Genomic DNA, 21,450 nt, shown 5'->3' with positions numbered 1-21,450 from the left:
TTTACATGGTTGAACTGTCACCTCGTGTGCATACAGACCACATACAGGGCACAAACACAATGATGTGCTCTGCAGTGCTTTGACCCTACAACAAGCCACTAACCGCTCTCCATTATTCCCACTCACTGTTGTGCCTGGCGGATGTTAGTCTTGAAATGATTTAGCACATCAATCTCAGATGAGTCATAGACCTCATTTACATGCATAGTTTCTCAGCACAGACTGAGCCTAGCTAATGAAAACTCAGGTAGACATGACTGGGGATAGCCAGGACTACAGCTCAGAAGAGCAAATAAGGGGACAAAAAAGCTAAGCTTTTATTTTTGACATGCTTGAGTCCGGGCACCCTTTGCAGCTGCATACCCACTTTCCCAGTTCACGTATTGCATCCATTGCTCACTTTGTGTAAAAAGTTACATTTTAATAACTTCTGAAAGTCTACTGAAAGACTTAATCGCTGCAATTTGCTGTACACACAGATATTCCTACAATATGTAGAAAAGTATAGTACAATACCTCACATATTAGACAACAGAACGGATGCTTATATAGAGCAAGTTTCTTGTCCTTGAAGTTTTCTGAACACAGAACATTAAGGTTGCACTCCCCTCCCGCTTATTTGGTTGTTCAGTGCAACAGTTTCGCTTTAAAAATTAGTGCATATGGACATAATGGTCAAAGAACATCACACAAGCAACGAAAAAACTCTAACGTGAACATTTAATACGGAGATCTCCCTGATGCTCCGTAACTCGGTAAATAAGGTGATTCTTGATGAGGCTGTTCCATGAATGCACATTTGACCCTGCTGTGATTTTTGCCATTTTACGTGCATGGAAAAATGTTCTAGTCAGATGATGCAGGAAGGGAAGTGCAGCTTTTGAAATCAATGTAGGATGCAGCCCATTCCAAGCCTGCTTGCCCACATGTTCTGGCTGCATTACCAATGGAAATTAAAAGTCACCTTAAACACTGAATAAGTGAAAGCCTTCCCCTTCTCCCAAAACACCTTGGTCTTTTTTTATAGTAGCTGCACTGCACATGAACAACAGGGAGTCATCACTACAGCTGTGAGAAGGAAGATTACTCCAAAGCAGTTGCCAGGAAAACCAGTGTCTCCAGCAAAAGGCATATACTTGAAAGAAAGGAAATCTGGTAAGCAAATTTTTGCCTGCAAAAAGATTTCTCTTACGCCTTCTGGTTTGCAGCCTCAGCATTACCCAAAGCATAGAGCATAAATGGAGGGGAAGACAGCCCGAAGCACAGCTAGATTGTTTCTCTTGGCAAATGAAGATGTGAAATTCTCTTCAGTGTTGTAGATGCTAATGATTGTGCAAGGAAAGATTATTTTCTTCTGGTTTGGTTCCCCTGTCTTCCCAATAATTGTTTCCCATGTTAGAACAAAGTTTCACTTGCTACTCCAGAAACTTTGCTGGGATTTTGGCTTCACTCTCTTTGATATAAAGTTTAGAATTAATGAACCTTGTGTGAAGTCTGAAAACTGCCAGAGCGTGCTAGAGAGAGCGGAAATGGACAGCTCCGTTTTAGGACATAAGTAACAGATAACAACTGGATTGAGGATACAATATGGGGCAATGTACTATAAATTAACAATTCTAATGAACCAAATTTACTACCGCAAAATATTTCAGAAAGCAATTAGATTTTGCTTTCCATTCATAACACAGAACTATTTTTGTAGCCAACAGAATTCATTCCAATGCTTGCATGTGAGCTTGCTAGTATGTAGAGAAATAATTGCATTAGCTCTGTCGAATTCAACCTAGGAGAGAGGGAGGAAGAGATATTTCACTTCTTCGCAGCGACCTGCAGAAAAGCAAAAGTTTTCCACTGTGCATGCATGAAGAACGCACACATTACTGCTTCTTTACTGTAGCCATCACCACCCTACACAAAGAATACGCTGAACTTCACAAGTTTTCAGAATTACAGGGCATCCAACACTCCCTGATAAATAGCATCTTATGTTTCCAGCAGGGGTTCTCATCCTTTTCCAAATCATGCCCCACCTTCACATTTTTTGTTTTGTAAACTTGGAGTTTGCCACCCGCCCTAATTATAGTGAGAAGAATACTGCCACCTAGCGGAGACCAGACAGACTGCCTATATCAAAATGTAAGACAAGTGGTACTATATAAAAACACACCCTTTATCTGTCACTCAGTCTCCACCCTACTCACTCAAGTTTGTTCTAGCCACCTAATAAATGAGCAGGCAAGCTCTGCCCCTTCCCTAAGGCATGACCTGCCCCCCCATTTGAAAATTTCTGGCTTAGCGAGACAGCAGAAGGCTCAGCTGGGAACCGTTAGGTTTTCAGTGGACAATCTACACTTGTTAATTATCAGTTACAACTTGTTTAGTACTTACGTGTCCCTTCCTTACAAAAGCAGGAATGAAAGAAGCAGTGGGAGATAACTGGAAAAGCAATGGACGTAGTTTCTGCCATTAATATTTACTGTGTAATTAGCTATAACTACAAAGGCATTGAGAAAATGTCACTACATTAGATTTCTCTATATTATTTATTTTTCATGATGCTTTTTAGGCTACCAGAATGGTTACCAACAATTTATTCTCCAAGCCCCTGGTTATGTATCCACAGATTTTTGGCTTGCTTTCTCCAAAGGAGCTAGTATTGTCGAGACGAGTGGTCCCCAAACTCACCAACCTGTGAATACCTGTCACAAAAATGTCAAATCATGTACCCCTACCTAAAAATCAATATTTCCAGGGATTTTCTCCCTTACCTGAGCATAAACTATAAAAGCTGTGATCTTGGAAACAAAAAATGTGTTTTCATGATACTTATTATCTCTCTCTATATATATAAAAAAAGATTTTTCCTGCCAGGCGACAGAATGACGTCATCACATCATCAGCGTCAACAGGCTTGCTCAGCGAAGTGAAAGAGAGAGGAGTAGGCAAGTGTAGCAAGCAAAGGGCGCAGACTGGTACTCATCTATTTATTAATTATGATTATTAATCATTACATTACGAAAATGGCAATACTCTTCCAAGATTTCGCTTGACATGCTTGATAACCAATGCATGTAAAGCCATATTTTATATAATCATTATATTTTCTATTCTTCATTACTGACTTTCCAAGACCATCACGATCATTAGACTTAGATTTTCCATACTTTGGACTTGATGAAACACTAGATGATGTCAAACATTCATCTTCTTTTCATCACACTTTCCATTTTCAGCCACTTGTCCATTACTGGATGGACAAAAAATCATATAAAAACAACACATGGAGAACACTAACAAATGAACAAATTAGTAAACAAGAAGAATCACGTTTCACTAGAGCAAAGTAGCATGCCACAGAACAACTGAGCATCGACTATCTGAGTGATGTTACCACTGCCACACTGGCTACAAGGACCTTAGTTTCAGTTTGGTAAGCAAACACTTCTTCAATCATTACAAATTGTTTTCCTCCAAGAACCCCTTATGAACCCTTTCATGAACCCCTGACCACAGTTTGGGAATCACTTGTCTAGATGAGAGTTAGAGCAGAGGACCACAAGCAGACCTCTGTCTCAGTCAACAACCCAAGGCCACAGAGTAATGTATTCAATATCAGCTCCCTCATCTGTAAGCAGCAAGTAATACTTGCCTGCATGCAAGGGGTCCTATGGATTTGGATATCCTTGAATAACAAGAGAACAGACGCTTTAAGTATTTTTACTTGCTGCTGAGATCTGAACATCTGCCTTCGCTCTCCAACAAACAAAAGAATAGCAAGGAAGCTGCGTAGACACAGCAGATATTGCTTACCATACATTATAGCCCTTCCCTGTAAGATAGGAGTTGCCACATGAGAATTTTCTAGGGATCCAGATAAAACGACCACCACTCAGGATACAATGAGAAGGGAACTGTATGGCAGTTACATTTCAGCTCCATAGAGGTGCTTTTGAGCTGAACAACTTGGAATTTTGCCACAATGACTTTGCTGTGAATTGGTGAACCTCTGATTCACTGTTACACCCTATTGTGGTCACTGTTGGTGAGCCTCTTTGTCCTGTTACGTCCTATTGCGTCATCCAGCCAAATGAGAGCCTCTACTTATTTGCATGGAAAACGTGAATTCTGACATTAAGGAAGATACAATAATCTCAGTATAAACTGAACAGGAACAAATCAGAGAAGATTAACGAAACAGAGAATTCATGTAGCAGATGTGTCTCTAGGTTTCACTCCATACTCAGCTCAGACCAATATTACTCAGAACTGAGTTTTAACAAAGCTATTAGTGTGATTTTAGGATCTATCTTCCTGACCAAACTGGACAAGGATTTTTCCTGAGCCTTGTACTAACTCAACTGTGCTAAAGACCAACCTTGCAAAATACAGACTCAGTTATCTGGGGCAAAGAACTTTGACATGTGAGTAAAATACCATCAGATGTTTCATTAGTTGTCATTTTAAAAAACAATTTTTTTGCTGAGGCAGTTATATAATATAGCTTTCAGACAAATAAAACCTGTTTATACTGGTCAAGAAAACCCAACTAAAACCTTGTCAGCAAAACATGGTGTTTTAAAAAGGATGCCTGTAGACTCTAGATTGCAGGGATAACACTCTATAAAAATATCAAAATGCAGAGAAATCATATGATTTTTAAGGATAAAAGACTGTAGCACTGCAAGACAGCCTGCCAGTTTAGATGTCACTAACATCAAACAGCAACACTGCAGCTGCAGCCAAGAATCTCACATCACCTACTGACAAGCTGTAAAGTTTTTAGCCACTCTTTCCAAGGCAGTTCTGAAAACCACTACACAACACATTTTATCCCAAGTGTTAGATGAAGCAAAATGGCCCTGCCTCTAAGAATGAAGATTTCCCCCTCCCCCCCATGTCTCCAAAACATGGCGATTATGCCCTTTTAGATGGCATGGCTTCCTATAAGTTACATGATTTTTTTTTCATTCCTTTGTCAATGCAAGTTTTCAGGGCTGAAGGACAGGAGATACGAGGCAGCTATTTTCAGTTTTCTGTAGTTGACCAAGCAGATTATCTGATTAAATAATGTAATAAATGTACTTACCAAATATTTCCCCTCCGCTAGCATACTCTGTCACCAGATAAATCATCCTCTCCGTCTCCATAACCTGGACACACAAGGATACAAAGTGACAGCTAAAGACACTGCCCAGTGCAAAAGGAAATGAAGCTAATTGCAATTTTCTTTTGTGACTTGTAACTTTGACACAAGCTGCTTTCAGCAAAAAATGTTTAAAAAGTGGATTGCAAAGCTTTAGAGAGCAATGATGGGGCAAGGGAGGGGAAAGCATCATTTTATCAAAGGGGATATTTTAAAGGCCATTTAAAATCTTCTACATCCCACCCCCAAAATACTCCCTCGCTAGTCTCCACTTGTTTTGAGAACCTCAAAGACTTCTCTGGGCTCCCACAGCTGAAAGTTCACCTTACATATTAATCATTCATCGCTCTGAAACACTAAAATAATTAGGGACACTTCTCTAAAGGAGAGACTAGCTGCAGAATTAGCAAGTGACTTTCAAATGACTCAAGATTTATCAATCATAAAAGCCTTCACTTCGCTTTGCTCTAGGGAGCCTTCACATCTAAGAGAGAAGATAATGCCAATCTTTATAAAAGCCTTTCAAGGCACTGGGTGAACACAGTGCTCTCCAACAAATGAAGGCCAGTTACAGTATTAAGACCAGTTCTCCCATTTTTAGTAAGCCAATTAAATGCCAAAATTAGTTCCTGGGAAAGGCGGATAGTGCCACTACAAAGCTGGTTTGCTCTAACAGCGATCGAATAGCAGACCAGGCCTCAGTAAGTTTCTCTATGGACCCCTCATGGTAACATCACCCCAGCTGACGAGAGCTGGCAGAGATAGCTACCCTGACTAAACCAACACAAGCGGAGAATGCAGAAAGGGATCTCCACTTAATTAAGAGGCACAGCCCCAAAATGACATGTTTTAAGCCAGGGCAATTTCTTGATCTCTTACTATCGACACTAAGCGTGTTAGTACTAAAGAGAAGACTGCAAATAGAAATGTTCTTTTACCTATTCGTGCTCTGGACTCAAAACACGCACCCAACTGTGGCACACCCCAATGTAGAGTAGGCAGAGCAGGGCCACAGAGCAAAGTGGCTGAAGCCCTTTGCTCCTTCCCATGAGAGACGGGACAATGGACCCTTAAGAGGAGGGATGTGTAAAAGAAGAGAACAAAGCACCCTGGAGCCACTGCTGCCCTTTTAGGCCTGGGGATGGATAGCCAGGAAGGAAAGTGGCTGGACAAGTAGCTCTTTGCTCAGGATGAGAAGACGAGGTGCCACTGTTGGGAGGGAATGGATCTTCCAGTGGGAAGCTTCAAAGCATGCCCATGATATGTATGCGTAGGGGAGTCCACATAGGTAAACTGGTGGATGTAGGGAAAAGCAAGAGATTAAGGGGATACATTATAAAGTAATTTGTTCCAGTTTCCCTCTCCTTCCATCCACTTCCCCAGGGAGCCTCAGACAGAACTTCAGTGTTCATGCATTTGCGCCAAGCAGTGGGGAGACCCTGGGGAAGTGGGAGGAAGGAGAGGCTATAAGGATGTGAAGGGACAGAGGGAGCATTGCACTCAAAGCATTGTAACGAGAGCCACAGGGTGAGATTTTTAAGAGCGTGTGACTGATTCAAGGGTACAATCCCTGGGAGTTGCCATGGAACCTGTACCGATGTGCCATGGCTACGCTTGTGGTCCCGTTCCCCAGGATCAGAAAGAGTAGAGAGAGAAGCCCAGTGGGAACAGTTAGCCTAAGAAAGGCTGAAAGCCGCATTTCCAAAGTTTACGAAATAGGAAATTGGCTGACAGTGCACAATTATCTACAATACATTGAGCTTTTACTGTTTTAAACATCTCCCGCCCCCTAAAAGCTAATAAATGAGCGTATTAGAGACAAGCCCTTAGATTCAGAATGTGCCGTCCAATGCTACTCAATTGTCATGTGATATGGCTTACAGTTGCCAGTTAATCGTCACTCCACCTATGTGCAAAAGAAACACTGGGGTGTTTTTTTACGACTTCCTGTAGCCAGGCAAACCTGGTTTCTCACATTTTTTCAGGTACTGGACACACCTTCTCTTCTTGCATTTATTGGCTGAGAGTGTTACAAACCCTAAGAAATGTGCCTTTCAAATTCTCTAATGAAGGGCTGTGGAGGAAAAGCTTTAATGACCAGAGGCTTTGATTTCCCTGGCTTCAGGTTGTGCAGGTGTTTTATAATAACGAGTAGTCCAATCGTACATCACTTCAAAGCTCAGAATAAAATTTCTGTAGAAAGCACCCCTCAAATAGCCAGCTGAAACACCACACAGAGGATGCTCTGTTCTAACACCGGTGGAGCTGAGACACGGCTGCCGTCTCTCGATATTCTCTCTGGGGTTTTATATTGCATAAGCTAGGAAGACAAGCGCTTTTGGCTCAAAAAACCATTACAGGCACCAGCTCTTCCAGAGAGGATACTGTCTCTGCATTGTTACCCCGCAGAACTCTTCAAATGACTGTCACAGGCCCCTCACTCACAGCTCTCTGGCCAAGGTATCAAGTCATTAACCTTTTCCACCCAAGAGTCTCTGTTTTACTCCCGCTGAGTCTCGAATGCCACTGATTGCAGCGAGACGTGAGCTAGAAGCAGCTTTGCCACAAGAAGACAGCAGCTGTTCTGAGGGGAGGGCAATCTCTACGAAAGCTCAGGGTGCCCTCTCTTCTTGGCAAACATACAGAGCCTCATTAAATTACAGGGGAAACAAACCCCTAAATATTGCAACTGACACCTAAAATGTTCAATGCTCCCAGCCAGCAGAGTCAAGTAGCTACAGTCATCATAGCAGACTTTCAGTTCTAAAGCATCTCTGGCAATCCAGTCTCTTCTCAAGTTGAACTTAAAGCATACCCAGTCTGAGAAGCCAGCAGCATTTTGCCCACTTCATGATCCAGCCTTCGGGAATGGCAGACAGCTGAATGTGACAGAACAGTTTCATTGGCTCATGCAAAAGAGGTCACTGCTTTCCAATTTAACCTATTGGCTTTGAAGCGGGAACTAAAGGACTCCTGCACCAGTTAATTTTATTTCTGCATCTTCAGCTCAGCAGATTGTAGCTGAAAGACAGTTCCGCTGCGGACTGCCAACCAACAAGCAATGTTGGCAGGATACAGGGAAGGGAGATTTTTTTCCACTGTGTCACGAATTGCCACTCCAAGATCGAGGACCCAAGCCTTTTAGAAGACATTTCAAGTTTCACCAAGGGCACAGTCCCCAATTCCTTCTCCTGTCACTTCTCAGATGCCCTCTTGCTTCTGGCTTCCACAAAGGGGCTGGATCCTTTGTGATGTCCCACCTCATCCGTTATCGAGAGTGGCAGTGTGTACAAACCCACACCACAGCACAGACCCATGGGGCTGCATCCCAAGGGGACCTTTCCCTGGTGCTTTTGTTTGCCAAGAAAAGCAAGCCAGAAAAGCTGGAGAAAAATCTGCAACAAAACACAGAAGTGACGCTACCACCGCTACTGTCCCTGATCACCTTCTGCTGAGGACAACACAGCTAATCTGAACTGGGAAATTGAAAGGTGCACAATAGCCGTAAACAAATGGAAACTGGCTGTCCTCAGAGGACAATTGATCTTCCGGTGAAACAGAGGACTGGCTACGGAAACACAAGGCTTTTGGGGAGCTTCTTTTTTTAAACCAAGTGATTTTGTAACAAAGATTGTTTCCTTATTTTACTCTTCTGAAAGTACAGGGTTATCCCTATGCATGCTAATGCTCCCCAGCCTACACCCGTGGCACAGCCTGCACAGTGAGGCAAAAGCCCATCACACAATGCTCAGACCTGATATAATCTGATGATATGTGGGTGGCAGAGCATCTTCATAATCTGAACTTCTCTAAAAATCTTCTTGAGATTCTCTTCATCCAGCTGGGTCTTGTCAATGATCTTTATAGCAACCTGGCAAAGGAGAGAAAGAAAAGGGTCACTCACTCAGTCACTATTCAGAATAGTACTAACTTTTTGTATCATCAGCATCTAGGAGCCTTCATCAAGGACCAGGGCCCCCTGTTGCTCGGCACTGTGCACACAAAGAACAAATGCATAATCCTGATTCCAAAGCGCTCAGTTTTAAGAACTGTTTAGCTGATTCAGGGAAACCCTCCCACTTCAGTACAGATTGTGCACGATAAACATGCAGGAGCTGCATTTCATTGTCTGATCATCACTGAGGAAAAAACAAATGTACCCCACTGAAGTGTGCAATGCTGATCTCTACTTTTCATGTTTTCCCCTCTTCCGATAGTAACTGAACGCTCACCACAGCATCAGCAACTAGTCAGAAAAACAGCTTCCTGGAATCCTGATTGAGTCCCCGGAAATTCCCAGCTGACATTTGTTCCATTTACAAGTCAAAAGATGGCTTCCAGCTTGTCGCCACCACATCTTAACCTGCAAACCGTGCTGCTTGTATATTCATTTTGTGCTGATGAAAGGTGCCCAGCTCCGCCTGAACACTGAAATCCCATTTGTCAACACAACAGGCAGCAACAGTGCAAGACAGACATTTCGCCCACCAGCAACGTTCAGTCACTGCAGATCTGGACCAGCATCTTCACCAATCCCTGAGCCGTCATGGGGAGAAAAAAAGAACATTTCTGGTACCTATAAAAACTGGAAAAGCGACGAGGAGTCCTGTGGCACCTTATAGACTAACTGAAGTGTAGGAGCATAAGCTTTCGTGGGCAAAGACCCACTTCGTCAGATGCATCTGACAAAGTGGGTCTTTGCCCACGAAAGCTTATGCTCCTACACTTCAGTTAGTCTATAAGGTGCCACAGGACTCCTCGTCGCTTTTGCAGATTCAGACTAACACGGCGACCCCTCTGATATAAAAACTGGGTTCATTTTATCTGGAACCACAAACACCTAAAAAGCGTTAATCCCACTGTTGCTACACTGTATCACTACAAGGCAAAGTGTAGTTTGTCGGGGAGCCCTATCTGGGCATTTCCATATCTTAGCACATTTAACTTCTTTGACACAGACCCTTAACAATGAATTTCCTGTGTTTATAATGCTTGGCTGGGGGACAAGTACAACATCTCTGCAATAGTTTTACCGTAACTTACTGTTATGTACTTCCAACCTTAACATAGAATTTTGCCCGGGAATAATAATTCAGATGGGAAGGCTCAATCTACACTCCCAAAAGTGTAAGTGTAAAGGCTCAATCTTTGCACCCCCAAAGAGCAGGGTTATTTTAATTCATTTTATGAAGGGCATGTCAGTATAGAAGTGGGAGAGGCTTCAAAGGGGTAGAAAGTCAGTGAGAGGAATCAACAAACTGTGTCAGCCTTGATCAAAGCAAAATTGAGAACAGATGAATGGCGAGGCCAAGCCAGGAAAACCTTCCCACCTACGGTAAAACACAGCCAAGAAGTTCAGTGGGACCAAAGAAAAAAAAATCCACTGGTACCTTCCAATGCCCATCATCAGAAACCATTGGAATAAAATATTAAATGGGGGGAAGGTAGGTAAAGGGGGTTTATTTGATTAAAAACTCAGCATCTGACAACTAAAAAAAAAAGTCTTCCTTAATCTCAGTATTTTCCCTACAAAGATTTTTAATTCATGATCAACTGAAGCATCCATCACAAACCCAGAGAACAAAACTGACATCAATGAAAATCACTTTGCTCTACATATGCGTAACACACCTTGGTGTTAGCCTCTTAGGTGAAATAAGCAGACAGGATCAGTCAGGACAGGACGGTTTGTACTGCAGTTAATTGTACAGGTATTGTACCTTTTCATGAAGCAAGCCACACCACCTGTCTGCGCCTATATAAAGGTATCAGTGCATCATATTCCAGAAGATGAAACTTCACCTATATCATCACCAGCACAATTTAAAGTAAGTTGGTTGGAAATGGACACACAGGCTGCCCCATTCTTTGGCCTTATTCCAACTAGTCTGAATCCCCATTTTCTCAGTATAAGGCTGAGTTGCGCTACCATAGGTCACATGTCAGCTCCAGCCTAGGGATGTAATAGTGTAGTCGATTAACTGATAAGCAAAAGCTATAGACTGCATGAATTTCCCTCCCTCTCCCCGCCAGCCAATACATTTTTTAGCAGGCTGGCCAGCAGCCCGGCTTAGTCCTGGCTTGCAACAGGTCCGGAACCAACCCCTGTTGCAGATCTGCATTTAAAGCATATTAGGAGTCATGTAGACAGGCAGCCCAGCTCAGTTCCGAATCACACTGAGTCCAGCAGCTCAAACCACCCCGCCCCCAGACAGGAGCTGCTGCCGCTTTTTCAGAGGCAGCAGCGCGGGGTGACAGGCAGCTGGTTTTTAAACAGGCCCCCCCCCCCCCCCTCACAGACAAGCTCCTGCCTGGTACCCTGCGCTGCTGCGTCTGATACAGAGGCAGTAGCACAGAGCGGCAGAGGGTTCCCTGGGAATGAGGCCGGAGTGCACTGCTGCTGGCCCCGCTCCTGGGGACTACAGAATAGTCAACTACATCAATGAGAATTCATGAAGTTAATCGACTATTCAATCAACCGATATTTAACAACCCAACTCCAGCCCTAGACACTGAGCTGTCTGATCAGCTCTGCATAGAGACTGGGTCCTCGTTGTTATGAAACTGGCAAAGGCAATGTGAACGATCCATCAACTTCTAAAGGATAGACAGCGTTTCTGCTTAGATGGAGAAGGTTTAGTTTGCTACGAAACCATCTGTTTCATCTCATCCCTGGCTTTGTAATAGGTGCTCACTAAAAAGTTAAAAGCTATTTTTAAAGCAATGAAAAATGGGATTAGGTGAAAAACAAAGTCAATGTTTCAATGCTAAAGTAAGTGGTCTTCTGAGAAGTCCCAGGCTGGTCCTCGCGCACAAGTGCTTCTTCTCTTGAACTCCTTTCCACTTTTCTTATCCAGGAGTAATGTGTAGGCCTAGCACACAAGGCTCAAAGTTAAAATCAGACACAAGAGTCTGTTGTCTGAACCCAAAAATATACCCGTCACAAAACACGTGCCCTGTAGTCCTCCCAGGTTTTGCCTCTGGAAAACCTAAGACTATAGTGCCGGCTACACAAGTATGGTAGAAAACGAAAGTAGACAAGCACTTCAGGAAAAGGAACACTGCATTTCCCCAACTTCAAACTACTTTTTAAAAATACTGAACTACACTGGAAAAATTAAAAAGCTTTTTTAAAGTGTGCCAGTACAAGGACTGGGCTTTGATCAGATGAGAGCAACATATGTCCATCATACATGGAATCTGAAAGCATCTGGATAGAGACAGATGTCTGCTCTGCAAATTGTTGAGCAGCTGCGCAGTGCTATCATCCGAAGGAGAAAAACTAGCTCTTGCTGCACTGCTATCCACAAACCATGGCAGAGTAAATGGGTAAGCAAAATGGAGTCTGCTCCCAAAGACAGAAAGGAATCCCACCGATGGAAACAAACTGATGTGTGCTGTGGGCATCCATGGAAACGCTGCAAGTCAAAACCCTCCGCAGCACAAAACCCCTCACTAAAAAAATAACCAGGATACTTGGCAATGCAAGAAAGACAGCTACAGAGAGTGAACAGTGATGAGAAAAATGAAGTCTATGATCTGGGGATCCACCCACAAATTTTCTTGTTTAGAACTGGCATTTTGCACCAGAAAAGAATCACAATACAACACATTCTGTGGGTGTGTTTCTTTGATTTGCTGTAGCGGTATTTCCAACAGTCAATGTCAAGGAAGGGTAGGTACCATAAGCCCACCACGCTGACGGAATGGCATGAAACACGCATCGCTATCCCTTTATAACGGCTTTCCCAAGGGCTGATTAAAAACACAGCCCAAAGCCATACAGCAGACCAAATGTCACTTTCTTTTGTAATACAGTAATGAACATTCTCTGCAGATTGCTTTTGGGCCAGAAGCTCATTCCTGGGATGATGGAGCTTCACAAAGCCCAATAAATTCCCTGCTGCCGCTTTGCTGGGAGGCTTCTAAACCAGGGAGTAGCAAGATACCAAGAGGCCACACACACTGGATTTCCTTTCACCATTTAATGGAACATTAAAAAAATCACAAAAAATGCTTGTTCAGGGGGATGTGATTACCCAACCACATTAAAACAATAAGAAAACGTGAACACGAGAAACTGGAAAGCCCAATTACATAACACTTTGCTTGCAGAAGAGTCAAGACTAAAACATTCGCTGAGACTAGGGCAAGCGTTTCATATACTGGGACATGCCATGGCACAAGATCTGAAAGACATACTCACTATTGGGAAGTAATTTGGGAAGCCAGACAACATTATGAGTTGCATATCCCTACCAAACCCTGCTATCAGTTGGGGAGAGCGGGGAAAGAGAGGAAGGGAGGGGAATGGATTGCAGACCTTTTCAAAATCTGCAGTAAGATTGTTCTAGGTCCCACGAGCACAGCTACACAAGATACATCAACTTGATGTGTTGAGAGAGAAAGCTCATCCTGGTCTCTTCCCCAAACAGCTACCGACCTACAAGAGGTCTGAATATTACCCCCTGGCTCCATAATTGCATGTGCACTGTGAGCTAGCAACCCAGCAGGATCACCCTACTGACTCTGTTCTAAAATCAAAAGTGCCCTGCGGCCAAATGCTGCTTTTGAAAGGGAAATGAATGTGATGAATGTGGGGGAAAGCTGAGGTGAAATGTAGAAACATGTTGCGAAGATGTTTCATAGTGACTTAGGATCTCTGACTCAGATTAAATAACTACTAGTTGAATAGCCACAGAGATTAGTGTGCATGAAATTTCACATCCATGTAGCACTACAGGCTACATGAGTTAAGGGCTTTACCCTGGCATTTGCACCTTGAATGCAAAACAGACTCATATTTCATGTGGAACTGAATGTTTCCATAGCAAACTGTAAACAGGCATGTAAACAGGAGGCTTAAAACACTAAGAACATGCCTAACTGAGGACATTTGCTACCTTGGAATTGGACACTTGCACTATCATGGGAAAAGCACTTTTCAAAAGAGAAATCACAGCCAGATGAAGAGGAGAATCCAAAATACCTCAGAACGGATCAGACTGTGAACTCCTCTAGTAGAAACACGACTACTGCTCAAATGAGCTATAGAGTGTCACCATAATCATCACAAAGAGAATAATAATTAGCAAAAATGTAACTTAGCCAGACACCTAGATTTTCCCTACACCACCAGTTATGAAAGCTTATCCTCCACCAAGCTACTTTATGGTTCCATATGCAGGAGAACCTCAGAGGGTACGTCTAAGCTACATGCCTCTGTCGGCAGAGGCATGTAGATTTGTTTTTTTGGCAAAGGCAAATGAAGCCGCGATTTAAATGATCGCGGCTTCATTTACATTTACATGGCTGCCGCGCTGAGCCGACAAACAGCTGATCAGCTGTTTGTCGGCTCGCGCGCTAGTCTGGACGTTCCCCCTGTCGACATCAAAGTCCTTTGTCGGCAGCCCCGGTAAACCTCATTCCACGAGGAATAACGGGGCTGCCGACAAAGGGCTTTGATGTCGGCAGGGGAGCGTCCAGACTAGCGCGCGAGCCGACAAACAGCTGATCAGCTGTTTGTCGTCTCAGCATGGCAGCCATGTAAATGAAGCTGCAATCATTTAAATCGCGGCTTCATTTGCCTTTGCCTATGTGTCTAATCTACATGCCTCTGCCGACAGAGGCATGTAGTCTAGACACAGCCAGAGTTACAAACAGATTGGGAATGGGGGTGGTGTGTAACTCTGAAATGTTCATAACGCTGAACAAAAGGTTACAGTTGTTCTTTCGAAAGTGTACAGCTGAGCAGTGACTTAGTACAGCTTTGAGCTCCTCACTAAGAAGAAAAATGATGCTTCCTTTTTTAGTATTGTCACATAGTACTGTACTGTACTGGCTTTTTTGGTCATCTCTGCTGCTGCCTGATTGCGTACTTCCAGTTTCCAATGAGGCGTGTGGTTGACTGGTCAGTTTGTAATTCTGGTATTCGTAACCCTGAGGTTCTACTGTATTTGTGAAATAGAAATTTAATATGTGCATCTGTTCAAAGTTCCTCCAAGAAATAAAATGTACAGATTGTAGTTTTCTGCTTAAAATTATTACTGGTTAAACCCAGTCAGTTGTGTTGTAATTGCACCCACCACACCTCTACCCCCTCCAGTCTGAACTCCCACCACACCTTCCTAAAGGTTTGCCCAGCCGCTGTAGTTTCAGACTTCAGGAGGACAGGGAAGACAGCACAATACCCGCTGCCAATCACCTAGAACTGAGCTAGCCCGGGGGCCAGTCTGCTCCCTTCACACTGACAAGCCCAGGAGGTGGTCCTCTAGCTGCCCCCAGACGTGCCCTTGGTCTCTAGGGCAGTGTTTCCCAGGTGGGGTTCCACAAAGTGAAAATAAGGGTTCTGCGAGAAAATGCCATTACAATAACATTTCATGATTTAAAAAAAAATTATGTGATTTTTGTCTTTAAATACATGCAATTAAACTAAATGTTGATCTCATGACCTTGTTCAGCATTTGTTTATTACTACCCTTACTTATCTGTGCTCTGCCTTTTCAGCTCCAAACATTAGACTGTTATTAGGGGTTCCACAAAATTCTTTCAAGTTTAAAAGAGTTCCGTGGCCAAATAAAATTGGGAAACACTGCTGTAGGGCAACAGCTGGGGACTGTTGTGAGGACCTGTCCAGTACACCAAAAGGTTCATGCACCTCAAACAAGGTTTGCGTTTGTTATTAAGTTGTGTAAGTCTCCCCTCCTGATTCAAGGCATAGCCCGGAAATCTGCACCGCAGCCTGACAGTCAGGGCACAGTGCTATTAAGGGACCATTCTGACTATCTGATAGACTCAGACGTTTTGAAGCTAGGGATTTTAAAGAATAAAAGAGTTAGTGCTTCAGCTACTGGAGCGCTGGGAAGCTCAGGTGGGGCAGGAGGTGTCTCTTGAGTAGGTTTTTTACCGTACACAACTCCACTATTTTTAAAAATACGAGGGGGCTGCGCCCCCTGCTCATCACGCTTGCCAACTTCCCCCTCTCTGGGGGCAAGGTGTCTGGCCAGAGGGGTGGGGACAGGAGCAGGCTGGGGACACAGGGTCTCAATGGAAGGCGTTGAGGTTGGGCTCAGATGGTGGAGGGGACCCGGCATGGCCTGGAGGGAGGAGGGAAGGGTCAGGCTCGGATATGGAGGGGAGCTGATGCATTCTGGAGAAGGGGGTGAGGTCAGGTAGAGAGGAGATCTGGCATGACCTGGGGGAGAACGGTCGGGTTCAGATGGTGCAGGGGACCCAGCCCTAGCAGCTCCTCCCCGGGGCACAGCCCCCCAGAGCCTGAAGCAGGAGCCACAGCAGCCGATGCCTGGAGGGGATGGCACCAAGGCTAGCCACAGCAAGCGGCTGAGGACAGAGGCAGAAGCAGGCAGCAGCAGCAGCATGAAGATGCAGATGACGTCTCGCCGGAAACATTTTTTTATATATAGACAGAGAGAAAACTGGAACTAATGCCCTCGAGTAAATGAACGCATCTACTACAGTAAACGTGGCAGACAATCCGTGGCAACCTGTCAGCAGATCCTGAGGTCTGAGGGTCTTAAGGAAATGGCAAGTCTCCCCCCCCAACCTCCTACGCACACAAGAATTCCAGCTCTGGTTTCAAAAGCCACTCCTGCTAGAAATGACAACATCCAAAAAACCAGTCTGGTGACTGGCATGAGAAGAGGCTGCCTGAAACCGAGGTAGAACTGACATAGGGTGAAATGGCAAAAATCAGGCCCCTTTCTCCACATCGCAAAATGGAAGGGCACTAACAAGCTGTGATTAATGAGGTGACAAATTACTGCTGCCATATTCTAGGCTTGCAACATTCTTCAGAAGAGTAACATCCGTTGTGCAGCAAATATGCGAGCAGTGCAGATTTTCATTAGTTACACTCTTGATAAGCCTACAGCATGTGGTTAAGAGGACAGTGCTGAAAGGCAGACTGGAAAACTAAAGGAGTCACATGGGACTCAGAAAAATCTCACAATCACATTCTTTTCGCTGAGAGGATTTTCCCAGTAAGAACAAGCTTTTATAAAGCTTACCTTCCCCCCCCCCCCCCCCACACACACACACAAGGAGGGGAGGGAGAGAGGGACTTGTCAGATTGTGGCTACAAAGATGGCACTGTAGCAATCACAGGGTTAAAGGGATGGCACTATAAATGGGAATAGGTGGACTATTCCTGAGCAGCTTTAGGGAAATTGAATAAAGCCATGTTGCACAGTTAAGCTGGCGGACATTTCATGGCCCAATACAAGACAAATACAGTTAGTGCATGTTGGTCAGTGTCTCAAGCAAGAATAATTGAATTAGTATGCTGTCCTCTCTGACATCGTCTGACTGATTACATTAAGAATTTGGTCTGCCATGTTACATGACAGTACATAGAGATACGTACTTGGTACCCTGCTGCACTGCTATAGGGTTAATAAAAATGTATCAATCCCTAAAAATAACCGCAGGCAGTAAGGGGACACAGAAAAAAGCCAGCCAGAAGAGCTAAGCCATGTTGTTCCAGGATCCTAACGAGAAAAGGGTGAGCTAATCTCTCTGATTGGACCAACTTCTGTTGGCGAGATACGCTTTCAGATCAGAAGGACGGTCATTTAAATGTTTGTACTCAGTGTTTATACCAGTGGGAAAGCCCCTAACAGACTAACACATCCACCTTGAACAAGAGACTTACCACTTTCTAAATGAAGGTTCTCCACAAACACTTTGGGTACTAGTCTATGGGATCTTGGGAAAGTCGGAGGGAAGTTACCCTGCGTTGCAGACCCAGAGCATACAGAGCCTCCCTAGGAGTTTGCAAGAGGCAATGGGAGTTGAGTGGCCAAGGGAAATGTCCTGGTTACTATTCAGCATTAAAGCAAGAAAAGCCAAAGAGGAAGTCTTGGGAGTGGAAGTTGGAGGGGGGGGGGGGGAGAGGAGAGCAATGGTTAGAGCATTTTCAAAGAAATAAAGGTGTTTTCCCCAAATTGGCATTTGCCAGCACCCTAATATTCTCCTTCCTCATTATAGATGACTCAGGTTTTCACCACAGTAAAACTAGCTCTGAGCACATCAGCTAAGACGACTTCCTCCCAGGCCTACTCACAGGGAAACAACTGCAATCAGTGCTATGGAGTGAAGTGAACAATTCCTTCCTCAGAACAAGTCCCAACAAAAGCTACTCCCCCAAAAAAGGGGTGGGGAAGATTCTTTTTACAACTGCTGGGCCAGCGCCACACGATCTATCATGGCACCTTGGGCACACCAGAGGGTAGAAGGTAGCGATGCAGAGGGGAGCAAGGTCTCCTCTGAGTTCTGCACAGCCACTGAAAGTTCACACGGGAAGGAAGTGCTTCTCACCTACTGGAACCAGAGTTACACTGCCATGTCAAATGACAGCTATGGTACTGTAGCTCTGTAGGGGAGACATTTCCCTCAGCAACGGAAGGGGCTTTTCCACCACTTAAGGAATTCCGCCTCCTTCAGGCTTTCTGCCATCGATCTAGCTGCATCTATGCTGGGGGTTAGGAAGTCAAAATTTATTTTCCTAACGGGTGCCTGTTCACTTCATGAGCTCCACAATGAAATGCTCAAGTGGGTAGTTAATTGGCTTCTCTAATGGCAAATCTTCCTTACACAGATTTTTGGATAGTTAGCTTCCTTAGAAGGGTCACAAGAAAAATGTCAATCGATTGCACTGTTTTACATAAGGAATGTTTCAATCCTCATGAACCTACTTTCCCCAGTCATACCAATGCTGCTCAAATACCCCAGCACGGCACTGAACTTCACTCGAGTACAAACAGGCAACAGTCAAGCTTTCAAAAACTGCTGAAGTGACCTAGCAGCCTAACAGGACTTTGCTTAAGTGACTTAGGTAAGACTTTCAAAAAAAGGCTGCTTGTCCTAACAGTACACAAAGGTTCGGCCTTCCTACAGATTACAGAATAAGACAGGGCAAGGGGCTGATTCAGCCAGAGAGAACCTAGAAAGATTGTCATCCTAAGCTTTTAAAATAACATTGACTGATCAAACCAAGAGTCTTTGCTCTGCCTCGTTGCTTTTTACCTCCCCACAATTCCATACATTTTAATTTTACGTGGCTTTTACTGGGACATGCTACGAGAGTGCACTAATGTTTCCAGGGGTTACCTGGGGTTATGTGTTGCGGGACAGAGGCATTACTTCTGTATATGAGATTAGCACAAATAAGTCTTAATCAGGGACTCGTATAAACACAGTACAGGATATAAACATTCCCTGACACGAAGCATGTATTATTTTGGATCATTCACAGAGGTTATGTGTGGGAAAGATGGAGGATAGGATATTTCAAGCATATTCTTGTTGGAACTAGTTGTGTGCAACACATGCCTCAATGCCTACTTAGCAAATCTATGGATATCTGCTTTATATCCATGGGGATCCATGGATATCTGAGGATATGGATATACAGTTTGTATCTAGAATCCTGCAAATCTGCAGATATCTGCTTTATATCCCTGGTTACCTGCATCCATGGATGTGGATATTCGCGGATCATTTCTGGAGATGTGGATACCAATTCTGTATCCACAAACAGTCTACTTCAGCTCAATCAATATTCCTAGTGGCTGTGAGGAAATTAGGCATGGGTTGGATCAATAGGAATGGTTAACTATCTCTCTATTCTTAGATGTGACCCTTCCAGAGCAAAATTAAGGTTCACAGGCTAGTCAATATGAGGAAGCCTACACTGCTGCTGCTTGTACTGCAAAATACCTACTCTGTGGAGACAGCACATCAGTTTCCATTGCTGGTAACCCCACATTCTTCACCTGCATTGAACTCCTATTTACTTTTCAGTGTACGATTAGCGTCAAAGACAAAACGAGCATCACAGACTCCTAGAACGGGAAGGGACCTCAAGAGGTCATCACGTCCAGTCCACTGCCCTCACGGCAGGACCAAGCACCAGCTAGATCATTTCTGACAGGTGTCTGTCTAACCTGCTCTCAAATATCCCCAATGATGGAGATTCCACAACCTCCCTAAGCAATTTATTCCAGTGCTTAGCCACCCTGACAGTTTGGAAGCTTTCCTAATTTCCTTGCTCCAATTTAGGGGCAATTCAGGTTTCAAACTGCAAGAGAAAGGAACATTCATGGTGAAAGAGCCGCAAGTAGCAAAATTTCCACAATACTCCTTTACTTACCGGGGAAGGGAGGAAGGGAGAAAAATTCTCAGGAGCCCTCTACAGAGTGCTGAAAGCTGGCAAGCAAGCACCCACCCCCAGACCTTCTGTTACCATGTAAAGTATGTGGAGAGAATGAACGAACAAGACTAGATCAAGTTAAATGAAGTGTAAAATCAGACTACAATTTGAAGTGGAACAAACTCATAATCCAATTTCTTAAAGAGCGAAACACTAAAACAAAGTAAATCGGAACCATTAACAATTCCATTCTCAAAAGCTAATGAAGCTTGCAGGCTATAAAGCCAAGCCAGCTCACAGGATACATGCTGCTACCAATTAATACAATGTTCCTTTTGGTTTTAAAACATGTAAATATTTTCTTGCTCCCTTAAATCAAACTAGAATTTAACCTAGTAATTTGAAAAACAAAATTATTATATAGGAAAAGTTTATTTAAGCACTACCTGGCAATTCAGTGAGGAAGATACCTCCTCAAACTGAGAATTGCACTTTGGGATGCTCTCCAGTTTTTTGATTCTAGCCCCCTATTAAGAGTGTGAGACTTTGCCATGCAAAAAGCATTGGATATGTCAACTGCAAAGCATTATCAAAGCAAAAAATAAACAAGGTTAGCAAGGCAGAGGCACTAACGTGCTAGATGGAGAAGGCCGGAAAAAGAGTTCCTTCCTCACTGATGTAGACATATCACTCACTGTGTTGAGCATGAAACCCTAATGGAGACAAGTCACATTTAGGACAAAACCAGGCACTCAGCATGTTCAATGCAAGTGTCATGGCAGCACACACAACCAAGGAGTGCTCATAAAGAGACTAGCCCTTGGGGCCACCAACCTAAAGCAGCAGCAGTTGTATAATATTCAGAAGTGCTTTAGCTCCAGTCATCCTCTGTTTGCATGACCTAAGGCAATCCAGCATGAGGAGCCCTTAGCTTCTGGGACCTTTCAAAGCCTTTGGGTCTTATAGCTGCCAGTCTTGCAGCCAGGGAATCTGTCTCTGTAGCGTTATCTCTTCCAACTTATGAAACTCAATCAGCCAAGGGCTTAAAATCCAAAGACTGATCCAGCAGGTCTCATTTTTCAGTGCACAGGTGACTTGACTGTGCAATACCAAGTGCTCTGCCATTGTGCTCACAAAT

General features: G+C 43.9%; 1 protein-coding gene across 2 annotated transcripts in view; it reads right to left on the bottom strand.

Annotated features, from left to right (window-relative positions):
* SIK3 (SIK family kinase 3) overlaps positions 1–21,450 on the bottom strand; it is a 144,713-nt gene that overhangs the window by 57,233 nt on the left and 66,030 nt on the right. For both annotated transcript variants that reach the window (XM_075909531.1, XM_075909532.1), the window contains exons 2-3: positions 8,898–9,014; positions 5,087–5,150 (exon numbers count right to left, since the gene is read on the bottom strand). In XM_075909531.1, coding sequence (XP_075765646.1) covers positions 5,087–5,150; positions 8,898–9,014 — 181 coding nt within the window. The remainder of the gene's footprint in view (positions 1–5,086; positions 5,151–8,897; positions 9,015–21,450) is intronic.

Source organism: Pelodiscus sinensis, chromosome 26 (assembly GCF_049634645.1).
Source record: "Pelodiscus sinensis isolate JC-2024 chromosome 26, ASM4963464v1, whole genome shotgun sequence".
Classification (NCBI taxonomy): Eukaryota; Metazoa; Chordata; order Testudines; family Trionychidae; genus Pelodiscus; species Pelodiscus sinensis.
This window is presented reverse-complemented; position numbering and strand designations above follow the sequence as displayed.